The sequence below is a fragment of the Capricornis sumatraensis genome, chromosome 23 (genome assembly GCF_032405125.1).
Source record: "Capricornis sumatraensis isolate serow.1 chromosome 23, serow.2, whole genome shotgun sequence".
In the NCBI taxonomy this organism is placed as follows: domain Eukaryota; kingdom Metazoa; phylum Chordata; class Mammalia; order Artiodactyla; family Bovidae; genus Capricornis; species Capricornis sumatraensis.
The window spans coordinates 16,503,724-16,519,940 of record NC_091091.1 but is presented as its reverse complement, the minus strand read 5'-3'; the positions used below and the strand labels follow the sequence as shown (position 1 = coordinate 16,519,940).

Sequence of the window (16,217 nt, the reverse complement as noted above, 5' to 3'; positions counted from 1 at the left end):
ACAACAAATCTTTTGTTTTCCAAACAACACCCAAGCTCTTTAACTCTTGATAAAGTTAAAAAGTCAGTTCAACATGGGTGAGGTAAGGAGTGTAAAGAGCTATGTAACCAAAAAAGCAACTCAAATTTTATCACTCTTCACAACACAGAAACTACTTAGTCAATTAAGACTTTTAATGATTTAAAACTTCAATAACTTACTTCAAAACTTAAATTTATATACAATATATCTTCCTGATAATGAAAAACTTTCTTATGGGTAACAGATTAAAATTGTTTGTGAATTTTACCATGGTCCTTGTAGGAGAAACTTACCTTTTAGCACTGGAGCTCAAGAATACATTGTGTAAAACTGTAGATTGCATTTATCTTATACTTTGATATATGTAATTTTTAATATATGAATCTGTCATACTAACAACCTAAACTTTTAAAGTCTAAATTAAACCTTATATATAGGTTTTCAAAAAGGCAGAGGAACCAGAGATTAAATTGCCAACATCTGTTGGATCATTGAAAAAGCAAGAAAGTTTAAAAAAAAATCTATTTCTGCTTTATTGACTATGCCAAAGCCTTTGACTGTGTGGATCACAAGAAACTGTGGAAAATTCTGAGAGAGATGGGAATACCAGACCACCTGACCTGCCTCCTGAGAAACCTGTATGCAGGTCAGGAAGCAACAGTTAGAACTGGACATGGAACAACAGACTGGTTCCAAATAGGAAAAGGAGTCCGTCAAGGCTGTATATTGTCACCCTGCTTATTTAACTTCTATGCAGAGTACATCATGAGAAATACTGGGCTGGAAGAAGCACAAGCTGGAATCAAGATTGCCAGGAGAAATATCAATAACCTCAGATATGCAGATGACACCACCCTTATGGCAGAAAGTGAGAGGAACTAAAGAGACTCTTGATGAAAGTGAAAGAGGAGAGTGAAAAAGTTGGCTTAAAGCTCAACATTCAGAAAACCAAGATCATGGCATCTGGTCCCAACACTTCATGGCAAATAGAAGGGGAAACAGTGGAAACAGTGTCAGAGTTTATTTTTTTGGGCTCCAAAATCACTGTAGATGGTGATTGCAGCCATGAAATTACAAGATGCTAAAATAAATAAATAAATAAATAAATAAATAAAATAAAAGACGCCTACTCCTTGGAAGAAAATTTATGACCAACCTAGATAGCATATTGAAAAGCAGAGACATTACTTTACCAACAAAGGTCTGCCTAGTCAAGGCTATGCTTTTTCCAGTAGTCATGTATGGATGTGAGAGTTGGACTAGAAAGAAAGCTGAACGCCGAAGAATTAGTGCTTTTGAACTGTGGTGTTGGAGAAGACTCTTGAGAGTCCCTTGGACTACAAGGAGATCCAACCAGTCCATCCTAAATGAAATCATTCCTGAATATTCATTGGAAGGACTGATGCTGAAGCTGAAACTCCAACACTTTGGCCACCTCATGCAAAGAGCTGACTCATTTGAAAAGACCCTGATGCTGGGAAAGATGGAAGACGGGAGGAGAAGGGGACGACAGAGGATGAGAAGGTTGGATGGCATCACTGACTCAATGGACATGAGTCTGAGTGAACTCCAGGAGTTGGTGATGGACTGGGAGGCCTGGCGTGCTACAGTCCATGGGGTTGCAAAGAGTTGGACATGACTGAGCAACTGAACTGAACTGAACTGAACTGATAAAGTCTGTCATTAAAAAATATTTCTTTTGCAAGACATAACCTGTTAAGAAGCCATGAAGGTTCTTAGTTGTTCAGTTGTGTCTGACTGTGACCCTATGGATTGTAACCCACCAGGCTCCTCTGTTGATGGAATTTTAGGCAAGAACACTGGAGTGAATTGCAGTTTCCTCTGGTGGCCAATGCACTGTCTGAACCTGCATTTCCTGTGGCTCCTGCATTGGCAGGTGGATTCCTTACCACTGAGCCACCTGGGAAGCCCCAGGATGGGGATATTAGGGAAGTTAAGAGGAAGAGGCACAGCAACTATCTTTAAGAAGTTGTCAGAAGCATCCAGGGGCATTGATATAAGCAGAATAGAAAAATAAATATGTAAATAACCTGTGGTAATACTCTGAAGCCCACAGACCAAAGTACAGAGCTAACTTCCAGCTAATACTTATTCTCTTCAGCAACTTTTTCTGCACAAACCTCTTCAAATTCATTCTCTAACAGTTTCTCTTGTCTCTAATGAAACCCCCACACCTTCCCAATTTTGTCTCCTTTCTTACTACCTGAAGTGGAATGTGTAGAAACAAAGGATTTATCGTTAGCGTATTCTGTACTCCCTGTGCTGTTTTTAGAAAGGAGGTAAATGAGTATTTTATGTTTTTCTAACAACAACAACAAAAATCAATACAGTGTTGTGGTCTTTGAAGAACTTTTTCCTGGGACAGCAAAAGAAAAGCATTTTGCCTGCTTGACTAGAAAATGACTGCAAACAGTCTAGATGAAAACCACATTTGGAAATTCTAAATAATGTAGTTGTATATTACAGTATTGGGGAAAATATGAGAACACAGCACAGAATTTGATTTCAAAACTATCATGTTCATTTCCAAACTTAAAATGTTTTCATCTGTGTGAGGTTAGAGAGACAGAAGGAAGTACTTTTTTTAACCAAGAAATGAAACCCAAAACAAATTTAAATTAAAAAGAAACTGAAAAGCAAATTCAAAGGTAAATTAAAAATTAAACACATTACCAAGTTAACTCTTAAACTAGCCCTAAGTAGGAATGTAGCTTGTGGCTTGATTTCCTAGGTAAACTCTTAATCGCAGGAAAGAGCCTGCTGAAAAGCCAGACAGTCACATGGGTTTCCCTCTCTTTCTTGTTTTGGCTACAGAAATAAGAAGTGCAAGAAAGGCTGAAGCAGCAAATTCTGGAGGGGAATAAACCACGTGCAACATGCAGAATTTTTTCTTAAAGGCATGGAAAAGAATTACAACTACTCAGCAGAAGGAAAGGAAATTAATGCCCTTTTTGATAAACTATAAATAAGAAGTAAAGTTCTGACTCCATGTTAAAGAGACCTGAGTAAAGTTTTTGAGTTAAAGTGTTTCACAGAACATTTAAGTATGGCTATCTAAAACCACATAAAATGAAAGTAAAAGAACTTTCCCACTAATAAAAAGGAAAACAGGATTTTAATTATGCAGAGACAGCTTCTCAATCTAGTGAAAGTTAGTAAAATACTTCTATATTTGTACTTATATCTGTTCTCTCCTATATCTCTATTTATACTCATCAATTACATAATACCTCAATATGACCCAATTTTAAGTCAATAAAGCAATCTAAGCTTTAAAGGTATGTTGTACCTTCTTTCAGTTACTACCTAGAGACCTCTGCCTATCAATAATTTCAGCTGGCACCTGAACAACTCGAGGACTAGGGGGACCTAACATAGTCAAAAATCCCAATATAATCTCACAGTCCATCCTTCTTATCTGTAGTTCAGTTCAGTTTAGTTGCTCAGTCATGTCGGACTCTGCGACCCCATGGACTGCAGCACGCCAGGCTTCCCTATCACCAACTCCCGAAGCTTGCTTAAACACACGTCCATCAAGTCGGTGATGCCATCCAACCATCTCATCCTCTGTCATCCCCTTCTCCTCTGCACCCAGGAATTCAATCAACAGAGGATGGTGTAGGACTGTAGTATTTATTCTTGAAAAAAATCCACATGTAAGTGGACCTGGGTAGTTCAAACTCCTGTTTGAAAACAGTCAACTGTATTTCACGAATTACAATGTGGTAACCACTTTCATCACAATCACTTGAAAAATTCTGTTAAACATTTGGATTCCTACTGGACCCCACCAAAAAGAGTGCCCAAGGAATTTGCATTCTTCACATCCCACCCCATCCCCCACCACAGCTAATTTTAAACACTGCTGCTGCTGCTACTGTTAAGTCACTTCAGTTGCGTCCAACTCTGTGACCCTATAGACAACAGCCCACCAGACCTCTCTGTCCATGGGATTCTTCAGGCAAGAATACTGGAGTGGACTGCCATGCCTCCTCTAGGAGATCTTCCTGACCGAGGGATCAAACCTGGGTATCTGATGTCTCCTGCACTGGCAGGTAGGTTCTTTACCACTGGAGACACCTGGAAAGCCCAGTTTTAAACACTAATGTTTAATAACTACTGTAGTAGGGTCTAAGTAACAAGCAGTCAGAACTCCCTGGGTACAACTTTTAATGTAGTCAATAGGGTTCCTAGGAATAGGAATAAGTCACCTCAAAAAGGTTTGGCTTTCCCTTTCTGAATAATACATTTGGAGATGGGTAACAAATGTATCACTTCAAAATCTGCCAATGTTTCCACATTTGCCCATAACTTTCCTACCACAACATACTAAGTATAAAATATATGAATAAGCCAAGTTAAACGGCTCATGAATTTAAACTTAAAAAGTGTCTTTCCCTGTCTATATAAGGTCCTTAAAACAACAAAAGATACAAATATTTTAATCTTTCTCAAAATTCTCTCCTTTCAGTTCCTTCTCAGACTTGCTTTTTAGGCAAAGCTTCGAGACTTCTAGAAATGCTGTATCATTACACCAGAGCCCATTTTAACACCCATCCAATCCCAAATACAAACCGTTTTAAAATCTACTACACATGGAGATTCCTTAAAAAACTGGAAATAGAACTGCCATATGACCCAGCAATCCCACTGCTGGGCATATACACCGAGGAAACCAGAATTGAAATAGACACATGTACCCCAATGTTCATCACAGCACTGTTTATAATAGCCAGGACATGGAAGCAACCTAGATGTCCATCAGCAGACAAATGGATAAGAAAGCTGAGGTACAGATACACAATGGGAATATTATTCAGCCATTAAAAAGAATACATTTAAATCATTTCTAATGAGGTGGATGAAACTGGAGCCTATTATACAGAGTGAAGTAAGCCAGAAAGAAAAACACCAATATAGTATACTAACGCATATATATGGAATTGAGAAAGATGGTAACGATAACCCTACATGTGAGACAGAAAAAAGAGACACAGATGTACAGAATAGTCTTTTGGACTCTGTGGGAGAACGCGAGGGTGGGAAGATCTGAGAGAACAGCACTGAAACATGTATATTATCTATCATATATGAAACAGATCGCCAGTCCAGGTTCGATGCATGAGATAGAGTGCTCAGGGCTGGTGCACGGGGATGACCCAGAGGGATGGGATGGGGAGGGAGGTGGGAAGGGGGTTCAGGATGGGGAACACATGTAAACCCATGGCTGATTCATATCAATGTATGGCAAAAACCACTACAATACTGTAAAGTAATTAGCCTCCAACTAAAATAAATTAATTAAAAAAATAAAATCCACTACACAAATTGTACAATGCTTCTTTAGTGAGTACACAAAAAATTCATCCCGGGCTCTCCCTTTTTTTAAACCAGTGATTTCAGTGGGAAAGGGATTGTGGCATTCTCCTGTAGTCTGAATAATAAGATGTGGGTCGTCACTATACATCACATAATAAATACAAGGCATTTGCCATATTATCTCATTTAACGCTCATGACAATCCCATGAGATAGCTATCGTTATGACCCACATTTTACAGATGAGTTGTCTAAGGTCCAGAGAGGTCAAGTTACCTATCCGAAAGTACACAGCTAGTAAGCTAATTTTCATTCCAATCCCAAAGAAGGCCAATGCCAAAGATGTTCAAACTATCATACAATTGAGCTCATTTCACATGCTAGCAGGGTTATGCTCAAAGGTCTTCAAGCTAGGTTTCAGCAGTACGTGAACAACTTTCAAATGTAAAAACTCTGTTTAGAAGAGGCAAGAACCAGAGATCAAACTGCCAACATGGAGAAAGCAAGGGAATTCAGAAAAACATTTAGTTGTTTCATTGACTACAAGAAAACCTTTGCCTGTGTGGATCACAACAAACTGTGGAAAATTCTTAAAGAGATGAGAATACCAGATCACCTTACCTGTCTCCTGAGAAACTGGTATGTGGGTCAAGAAGAAACAGTTAGAACCAGATACAGAACAACTCACTGGTTCAAAATTGAGAAAGGAGTATGACAAGGCTGTATATTTTCACCCAGCTTACTTAACTTACATGCAGAGTACATCATACAAAATGCCGGGCTGAATAAATCACCAGCTGGAATCACGATTGCCAGAAGAAATATCAACAACTTCATATATGCAGATGATACCACTCTAATGGCAGAAAGTGAAGAGGAAATAAAGAGCCTCTGGATAAGGGTGAAATAGGATAGTGAAAAGCCTGGCTTGAAACTCAACATTAAAAAAACAGATCATGGCATCTGGTCCCATCACTTCCTGGCAAACATTTGGGGAAAAAGTTGAATCAGTGACAGATTTTATGTTCTTGGGCTCCAAAAATCACTGCAGATGGTGACTACAGCCATGAAATTAAAAGACACTTGTTTCTTATAAGGAAAACTATGACAAACCTATACAGTATATTAAAAAGCAAAGACATCACTTTGCTGACAAAGGTCTGTATAGTCAAAGCAATGGTGTTTTCAGTAGTCATGTACAGATGTGAGAGTTGGACCATAAAGAAGGCTGAGTGCCCAAGAATTGATACTTTTGAACTGCGGTGCTAGAGAAGACTCCCGAGAGTTCCTTGGACTGCAAGGAGATCAAACCAGTCAATCCTAAAGGAAATCAACCGTAAATACTCATTGGAAGGACTGCTGCTGAAGCTGAAGCTCTAATAGTTTGGCCACCTGATGGGAAGAGCCAACTCGTTGGAAAAGACCCTGATGCTAGGAAAGACTGAAGGCAAAAGGAGAAGAGGGAGGCAGAGGGTGAGATGGTTAGACAGCACCACTGACTCAACGGGCATGTGCTGTGCCTGTGCTCAGTCACTTCAGTCATGTCAGACTCTGCGACCCCATGGACTGTAGCCTGCCAGGCTCCTCTGTCCACAGGATTCTCCAGGCAAGAACACTGGAGTAGGCTGTCATGAGACAGTTAGATAGCATCATCGAATAAATGGACATGAATTTAAACAAACTCTGGGAGATGGTGGAGGACAAAGGAGCCTGGTGTGCTGCAATGCATGGGGTCACAAAGAGTCGGACACAATGTAGTGACTATAAAACAACAACAAGCTAATTCAAACCCAAGCAGCCTAACTCCACAATCAGCATCTTTAAGCAGTACACTATAACCATCCAGGGCTTCTCTTGTGGCTCAGCTGATAAAGAAACCATCTGCCATGCGGGAGACCTGAGTTCAATCTCCGGGTTGGGAAGATCCCTTGGAGAAGGGAAAGGCTACCCTCTCCAGTATTCGGGCCTGGAGAATTCCATGGACTGTATAGTCCATCGGGTCGCAAAGAGTCAGACACGACTGAGCAACTTTCGCTTTACTTTACTTCACTTCTATATCCATCCTATTGCTTAAAAGATTCCACCTGCCAAGGGCAAGTCCCCTGAATCCACCTAAAGGTTGTGGATTATGAAGCATCCAATTTTTTTAATGTGCTTTTAGGTTAATTTGCTGTATAACAAGGCTAGGGACTATTGTACTAAGCTATCAGTTCCCCAAAGTGGCACACTGACAAACTTTGAGAAAAAAATCATGGTCTGGAAGTTAAAGTATCAAACTCCAATTTCCTGATTAACTAGAATTTACTTATTATCTTACTCTCTCTCTTTCCTACCCCAAAGAAATCATAAAGAAAAAAAAATCTAGAATTGATAAAGAAAAAAAAAAAGAGCTGATGGTCTGTTTATGAGACTGTTTATGAGACACTAAACAAAGATCACTGATGTTTAGACTGATGTTTAGCATGATTACTCTCAGGCAGAGTTAGGCCTTTATCAAAAAAATGTTCAAGGTAGAATTTAGAGTTGAAGGGGTATTTCTATCCCTGGCAACTTTTTCATTTTACAGATGAAATAACATGCTGTTTTTTAAAAAGCATTCTCTTTAATTCAATTCAATTCACATTTGTAGTATTTAGCCAACAAATAGTTGAGGTTTACACAGTGAGTGCAAGTGAATCACACAACATGACAGTGTATTCGAGCTGAAAGGTACTCTGAATCGCTAAATTTCATAGAGGAGTGAAGAAACTTAGTGATTTGCCCAAGATCACATAAATTGTTTAATGATACAAGAAAAGAAACTACCCAGGACAAAAGTCAAGTTTCTTATTTCTCAATATAATAGGATTTTCACTACATCAAAAGCTATGTTTTCATTCATAAACTTCTTATAATTCACAGAAATCAATGTATTAGCTTCAAACCCCAGGAATCATACCTATGCCTAGTTCTGATTTTTTTTTTAATTAACTCTCTGTCTCTGGGCAAATAGCTATAAAATAAAAATAAACCCTACCTTTCTTAGGTCACAGGAATAATTCAGGATTCAAAAAAATTATAAAGAAAAGACATATTAAAATAATTTTGTAAAAATATCAAATTATGTAAAATTAAAATATACTTGACATTTTTTTCCAGAGGCAAATGGGTACTGGTTGTCAAATCCAAATAATCTGAACTGAAAAGCTTTAAAAAACATTGCTTTAGATCACTTAAACTCATTACCATGTCTAGTTCATTTCCAATACTAAATTAATACCATCTTACTAAGTGATGGCTAGCAAATAGAAGCTAACCTTGATTTTCCATAGAGTATTAAAGAATGAATAAAGTGATTCATAAAATTCCTTCTACTTTAAACAGCTCTGATTTTACAGTAAAACACAATAGTTTCCCAAATAAAAGTCTTACAGCCAACAATCAAGGTGTGGTGCACGCGTGCTCAGTTGTGCCCGAATCTCTGTGACCACACGGACTGGAGGCAGTCAGGCTCCTCTGTCCATGGAATCTTCCAAGCAAGAATACTGGGGCGGGTTGCTACTTCCTTCCCCAGTGGATCTTCCCAACCCAGGGACTGAACCCGAGTCTCCTGTGTCTCCTGCACTGGCAGGCAGATTCTTTACCACTGAACCACCTGGGAAGGCTCTTTTAGTCAATAATTCTATGCCAAACAAAACGTGAAGTTTAACTGTAATAATGTACAAATGATGGATTCTTAGTTGTGACAAATGTACCACAGTTATGTAATGATGTCAACAGGAGAACTAGACGAGGGATATACCAGAACTTTCTATAATATCTTTGCAACTTTCCTATAAACATAAACCTATTCTTAAAAAAGTATCTTAAAAAATAAAAAGTAAATCTCAAAAAATAAAATAAAATAAAAAGTAAATCTCTGTCTTACCATGGAAGCCTGGATTCTTAACCAATGGACCACCAGGGAAGTCCCAATTCCAAGTTAATATTAGAGTCTGCTTTGTTAACTGGGGCTTAGTGTTAAAATGTTAGTTTAGTTTAGCACTTCAAAATAATGTTTGAGTGATTAAAATTAACTAAGTCCCACAAAAATTAGAGTTTCCCAAAACTTTCTACTGAATTTATATTCAGATGATTACATCTCTAACTATGAACTCCTTGAATCACTGTTGGATTTCTAATGGTTTGGTATAGATAACTAGTGTTTTGCAGTTGGTTGCTTTTTTAAAGAAATTATTGGATCTGAGCAGGGGAAAGGGCTAGACATAAGAAAAGGAAACAAAGACTCTTCAGCCATTAGCTCCCCAATCTAATATTATAATGGGTAGCTTCAAAACACTCTAAAATCTTAAAAGACTTATTTTTATTCTAGAGCAACTAATTATACATTCTTTTCAGTTTTTCTAAAATTTTACACATTTTAATTATATTAATATAAAAGTAATGTTCAATGAAATTTCCTTAGTGGCACATTGATGAATATTTTTATAGTATTGTAATAACAAAAAATTAATGTTTAGAGCAAGATATTTCTTAATTCTCCTTTTAAATAATCATACCACACCTGTAATAAAGAACTGTTTGCTTTGGGGAGCTATAAAAATCTTTTAAAACTTATCAGAGGTTTGATATTTTACCTTTTCTTAACTGAAATGTTAAAGAAGGGATTTTTTTGTTTGTTTGTTTTTGAGAAAGTGGTCCTGAAACTGTGGCTTTTATTTTAGTTGACTGGGAAGAATATACACTGTGGGACAAATAAGGGAGCCCTATCTGACGAAGGTCAATGATGGCTCAGTCAGGTGAATAATGATTTATTTCATCAACTAGTGTACATCACGGAGAAGGCAATGGCAACCCAGTCCAGTACTCTTGCCTGGAAAATCCCATGGACAGAGGAGCCTGGTAGGCTGCAGTCCATGGGGTCGCTAAGAGTTGGACACGACTGAGCGACTTCACTTTCACTTTTCTCTTTCATGCATTGGAGAAGGAAATGGCAACCCACTTCAGTGTTCTTGCCTGGAGAATCCCAGAGACGGCGGAGCTTGGTGGGCTGCTGTCTATGGGGTCGCACAGAGTCAGACACAACTAATGCAACTTAGCAGCAGCAGCAGCAGTGTACATCAACTAAATTTTGAGTAGTAGTGAAAATATGGTTGATTTTGTTGTTTCTGAGAATCTTAAATTAAGAAAAATTATAACAGAAATTTTTAAAATTCTCAATGTCATAACAAAAAGAATATATATTCTCAACAATTTTCATAGTGGGGAGATTGGAGACTGCTTATATATGAAAGTGAAAGTCGCTCAGTCGTGTCTGATTCTGCAACCCCATGGACTATATAGTCCATGGAATTCTCCAGGCCAGAATACTGGAGTAGGTAGCCTTTCCCTTCTCCAGCGGATCTTTCCAGGCCAGGGATAGAACCCAGGTCTCCCACATTGCAGACGGGTTCTTTACCAGCTGAGCCACAAGGGACGCCCAATATGTGAAAAGAAGCCACTAAATGAGCCTACCATTGCTAGTCTTCCCTATCTAGCTACCCATAATAAAAAGAGAGCCACAAAAATTATTTTGTGCAACGTTTAGGAAGTTTCAGAGTTGGTAACTACACGGTAAGCTACATGAATCTCTATGTTCCAGAATCTATAAAATCAATCTATAAAGATGTATATAAATTCCAGAATCTATAAAGTTTATCTTTCAGATAGAAGGAAAAAAATCTTTAGTATTTTTTCCCTACCTTAGTCATGCCCTTTTAAGTTAATAAATTCTTGTGATTTATCATGCAGATTAAAAATATATATATATTAACACTATCAGGAGACACAGATACATACTTGTATGCTTCTAAACAGTGACTTTGTCAGTGCAATCAGAACAAAAGTATTCAATTTGAGTATTAATACTCAAAAGTATTAAATGGCTTTTAAAATACAACTATTAAGAGCATACATAAAAAAAAACAAACAAAAAGGAGTGTATAACTTAAAAAACAAACCAGTCTAGTTTGAAAACAAGACTTGGATTAGCTTAAAGGACCCATAAAAATGGTTTAAAGTTACTTCACTTTCAGAACAGAATAATAAACATACCCTTGAGAAACAAAGGCTAGCCTACAAACACCAGAGATTTGTCTTTCAGCCTTCACCTTCTCACTGCTAAGTTGGTGAGAGTGGCAGCAGTGGTATGCACCTCGCACTTCAAAACTGTGAGAGAAGGAAAAGGCCGAGGACCGGAGGGAACGGTACTTCTGCTGCTGCTGCTGCTAAGTTGCTTCAGTCATGGCCAATTCTGTGCGACCCCATAGATGGCAGCCCACCAGGCTCCCCATCCCTGGGATTCTCCAGGCAAGAATACTGGAGTGGGTTGCCATTTCCCTCTCCAATGCATGCTGCTGCTGCTGCTGCTAAGTCACTTCAGTCGTGTCTGACTCTGTGCGACCCCATGGATAGCAGCCCACCAGGCTTCCCTGTCCACAGGATTCTCCAGGCAAGAATACTGGAGTGGGTTGCCATTTCCTTTTCCTGAATGTTACTTCTAGGGCTCCCGTAATCAAGTCACTATAAACACAGATGCCCAAGTGCAGCTGAGGCAAGCTCCCAACAGTCTGAAATAGAACTCACTTCATCTAGAAGGGAGGGCAAGCAGGAAAGAGATAATGAGAACTGTTTCATCTTGGACCAAATTCTTTTTTCTCCTACATGATTTCTACCCTACTCAATGAGGCTTCTGTAAATGATGTGCCTTGATTGAACAAATTTTTGTAATAACAGATAAACAGAGCCATAAAATGGTCCACTCTCTTTACCTGCAAAAGGTTAAAACAAATATGAAACTAGTCTTTTCAAGTATTTCTTCTTATAGATTTTTTGATCCAGTTAAGAGAAAGAGAGGAAATGGAAAGGAGAAGGGAAAGATTTAGATAATCAGGTGGGAAAGAAGAGTCACAGGTAAACAGAAGTTATGACTGAATTCCTGGAATCAAAATCAGGAACCCTGGTTTCTAACCTGGCTCTGCCCATTAGCTGACAACTGTTTATGGGAAGAAAAACACTCCTAGGTTGTCGGGAGAAGAGAAATTTCTGATTATTCTTTTTGGGAAATAGAAGATTTGTTCAAAATTACACTACCTAGAGAACAGTAAAAGAGGGAGAGTCCATGAAAGTTGTCACTTTAACAAAATCCGAATGGGATTCTTCTTATAACACTAGATATTTTAGATTCAGAAATGAAGGTCATAGTTTTTGCCTTGAAGGTGTTCAGCATCTAGTTAAGGTTTTGACTAAAACGCTAACAGAAAAATAGTCCTAATGTCTGATTCTGTCCTTTTCCAAGAATGTTATATGAAGGAAGCAATGATGCTTAGAATCGTGACATCCATATCTCAAAAATGAAGCTTAGAGAAATTAACTTCAGGGGTCCTAAGTTTACTGACTTTACACTCAGTGCTCTGATACACATGAAAAGTATATCATATGAACATCAGCTAAGCCATATGAATGTCAACTAGCTATGCTCTCCAAAGCCCTGTTCAAGTCTAAAACTGCCTGATACCTGACATCAAAACATGACCAATAAATACCCACAAGTTCCACAAAAAAAAAAGGAAATACCTACAGACTTCACACACCTTAAGAGCTTTAAAAATATTGCCATTACTAGCTTTAAGTATGTCTCTTTGCACAGATCTTTGCATAATTTGAGGCACAAATGCACATTTCACTACTATATATGTTGTCCTATGAGTAAAACAGGGCTTCTCTGGTAGCTCAGCTGGTAAACACTCTGCCTGCAATGCAGGAGACCTGGGTTTGATTCCTGGGTTGAGAAGATCCCCTGGAGGAGGGCACTGGCAACCCAATCCAGTATTCTTGCCTGGAGAATCCCCATGGACAAAGGAGCCTGGTGGGCTACAGTCTGTGGTCACAAAGAGTTGGACACCACTGAGCAACTAAGCACACACATGACTGAAACATAATTAGGATTTCCCCAATCTTGATTTAAACAACAGTTAATGTTGTAGAAAAGGGAATAAGAAACACTAATTTCAATCAGAAAACTCTGAGTCTACAAATATGCACACTAATTGTATAATCCTCTCAAATCTGAGACTCATTACTTGTTTCTTTATTTCTGTTTTTTGTCATGATCCCTGAAAAGGGAACAAAAACACAGAAGAAACGAGAAAGAACTTCGAAAGGGAGGGTTTTCCAAGAGGGACTATTTTCCTATTTGTCTAAGAGACTTTAAAAAAAAAAAGCGTGTCAAAATCTGACTCACAGGAAACTGCTTTGTTACTAAGGTGCATTAAGATGAGTATTTTCTAACGATGTGTTTATCCCTATCAACGTCCCACTGAGAAACCTGCCATGTCCAGCACCACAATTTAACTTCAAGACTAGCAGGTCAAATCACATATACGACACCATAAAAAATTAACAGAAGTTGCCGGAAAAAAGTATAGGTCTATCTAGCAAAAGTGAGGAAAAGGGATTTTTCTAGATAAAGCGCCATAGTAATTTGGTTTTAAAGGCTGGATCAAATTTTAAACACTAAACTGACGGTATTTTAATAAAGGCCACTGAAACAGGCTGTTAAACGCTATGAAATTCAACCATCTCTAATTTCAATAATTCCCAAACTACTTGAATGGGTTTAGACTTCACGCAGAGACAGCTCTGAAAATGACTTCCCTTTCTCTTTCACAACCGCGCCTGTACACACACACCCCGCACCGCCACCCGCCCCTAAATCCTAACAGTATAGTACACACGGACGAAGAAGGCTATTTCTCCGGAGAGGCAAAACTGTAGTTATGGCACTAGCACGCTGGCCTAAATTCACAGAAACCAGATGTGAATGGCAGGTACAGCGTCCAGCGCAGGGAAACGCCAAGATTGGCTCCCCGCGCTCACAACTTCTCCGATCCAGACGCACAACACAATGCAGACCTAGTTCCTGCCCCCTCCTGTGACAAATCAAAGCTCAGTCCTAACGCCAGCGAGAGCCACGCGGAGGCTGCCCTCACGTCGCTCTCCGGCCGCTCCCGGCCCCAAGCCCGCTCCGATCCCCGGCGTAGCCTGCGCTGTACCTGGCGAAGAAGTCAGCGAAGCCGCCGCTCCGTCGAGCCCGAGCCGAGGTCCCGGCAGGGCCCTGCTCCGCGGCCGGCAAGGACACCGGCGCTCCCGCCGGCGGCAGGTGGTCGCGGGCGCTTTGGCAGCGGCTCACCTCGAACGTATTCCGAGAGTTCAAGCGAACGTCGGAGAAACCGCCGCGCGGCTCGGCGCCGGCGCCCCGACTAGTCCTCTCCGCCGAGGTGATGGGCGACGCGCCCTCCTCGGAACCCCCGGCTCCGGCTCCCAGCCGCTCCAAGTCCTCGCTGCTGCTGCCGTCACTGGCCGAACTGTCCCTCGCGCCGCTGCCCGCGCCCTCGGGCTCCTCGGCGTCCGCCGCCTCCAGGCAGCAGCTCCGCAGTGGGTCCTCGAGCGGCGCGGCCCAGTCAGACAGGATGCCCGCGCCGTCCGCGCCCTCGTCGCCAGGCCCGTCCGGACGGAGGCGGCGGTGGCGAGGCTCCCGGCTGCCGGCGCGGGCCAGGTCGCGACAGTCCTGGCCCAGCAGAAAGCCCGAGTCCCCGTTGGTCATGCCCCCGTGTCGCGCCGAGCCAGCATCCGCCGCCTCCGCGTCGCGGTGCTTGGAGCCGGCGTCCGGCTGGCAGGCGTCCGAGCGCCGGGCTGCCGAGGGCGGCGGAGCACAGGAGTGGCCGGCGGGGAGCGGACAGTAGCACAGCCCGGGCTCCAGCTGTCCCCCGGCCGCCGCGAGGTAACGCCGAAGGAGCTGCTGAGGCGGCGGTGTCTCCTCCTCCTCCTCCTCCTCTTCTTCGGGAGGCTCCACAGCGCCGACACCTCCGCCAAAGCCTCCTGTGGCCCGAATCATTTTCCCGTCCAGGCCCGCGGAATCGGGCGCCGGCAAAGGGAGCAACTTGGGGTTTCTTGCCGAGCAGCCTCCGGCATCCTCCGGACCCACCATCTGGGGCCGGGTGAGCGCCGCCGGAGGAGGCAACGGAAGCTCCCCAGCGCAGGCTTGGCCAGGGAAGAGCCCTGAGTGCTGGGGCCGCGGCGGCCACCGCCGCAACGTTCCCAGACCCACCCCTCCCTCCCGAGAATTCAGGCAGTTGCAGGAGGGCGGGCACGCGCCTGGGCTCGCGCACGCGCAAAAGCCAGACCGGTCAAGCTCCGACCTGGAGATTCCGCGAACCATAGAGACGGTAGCTAGAGAGACCCGCTCCGTGACACAGCGACCGGCAATCTGGGATCAGCCCTCTGGACAGTGGAGGCTGGTTGGCCCACTCCGAAGAGGACGGCCATTAGGGAAGCACGGGTATGGGTCCCTTAGCAAAAATTCACTTGATATACTTATATCGGGTTTCCCTGGTGGCTCAGATGGTAAAGAATCCTCCTGCCAATACAGAAGACCTGGGTTCCATCCCTGAGTCAGGAAGATTCTCTGGAGAAGGAAATGGCAATCCTCTCCAGTATTCTTGCCTGGAGAATTCCATGGACAGAGGAAACGGTCAGGCTACAGTCCATGGAGTCGCAAACAGTTGGACACCAATGAGCGACGTAACACAATTTATGGGAATAGAACACAGGATTTAGATGTAAGTCCCTCCAGCTCTAGTTTATATCCACTACTCCATTGCCAGTTATTCAGGGCTGGTCTCATCTCAAGTGAACACGCTTCCTTCTCCACTTCATCTTTCCCAATATTACCAAAGTTATGTTTCCCATCTAGGACAACGTTTCATCACATCACTCTTAAAGATTTCCATTATCACTTGAGGAGATAGAAGAAGTAGTGTCAGGCAGAGAGGGATGTTG

General features: G+C 41.7%; 1 protein-coding gene across 1 annotated transcript in view; it reads right to left on the bottom strand.

The window, feature by feature from the left end:
- TBC1D12 (TBC1 domain family member 12) overlaps positions 1-15,461 on the bottom strand; it is a 93,881-nt gene extending 78,420 nt beyond the window's left edge. Inside the window, exon 1 of the mRNA XM_068961432.1 lies at positions 14,432-15,461. Within this exon, the coding sequence (XP_068817533.1) occupies positions 14,432-15,366 (935 nt within the window). The 5' untranslated portion in view covers positions 15,367-15,461. The remainder of the gene's footprint in view (positions 1-14,431) is intronic.
- Positions 15,462-16,217: the final 756 nt, after the last annotated feature.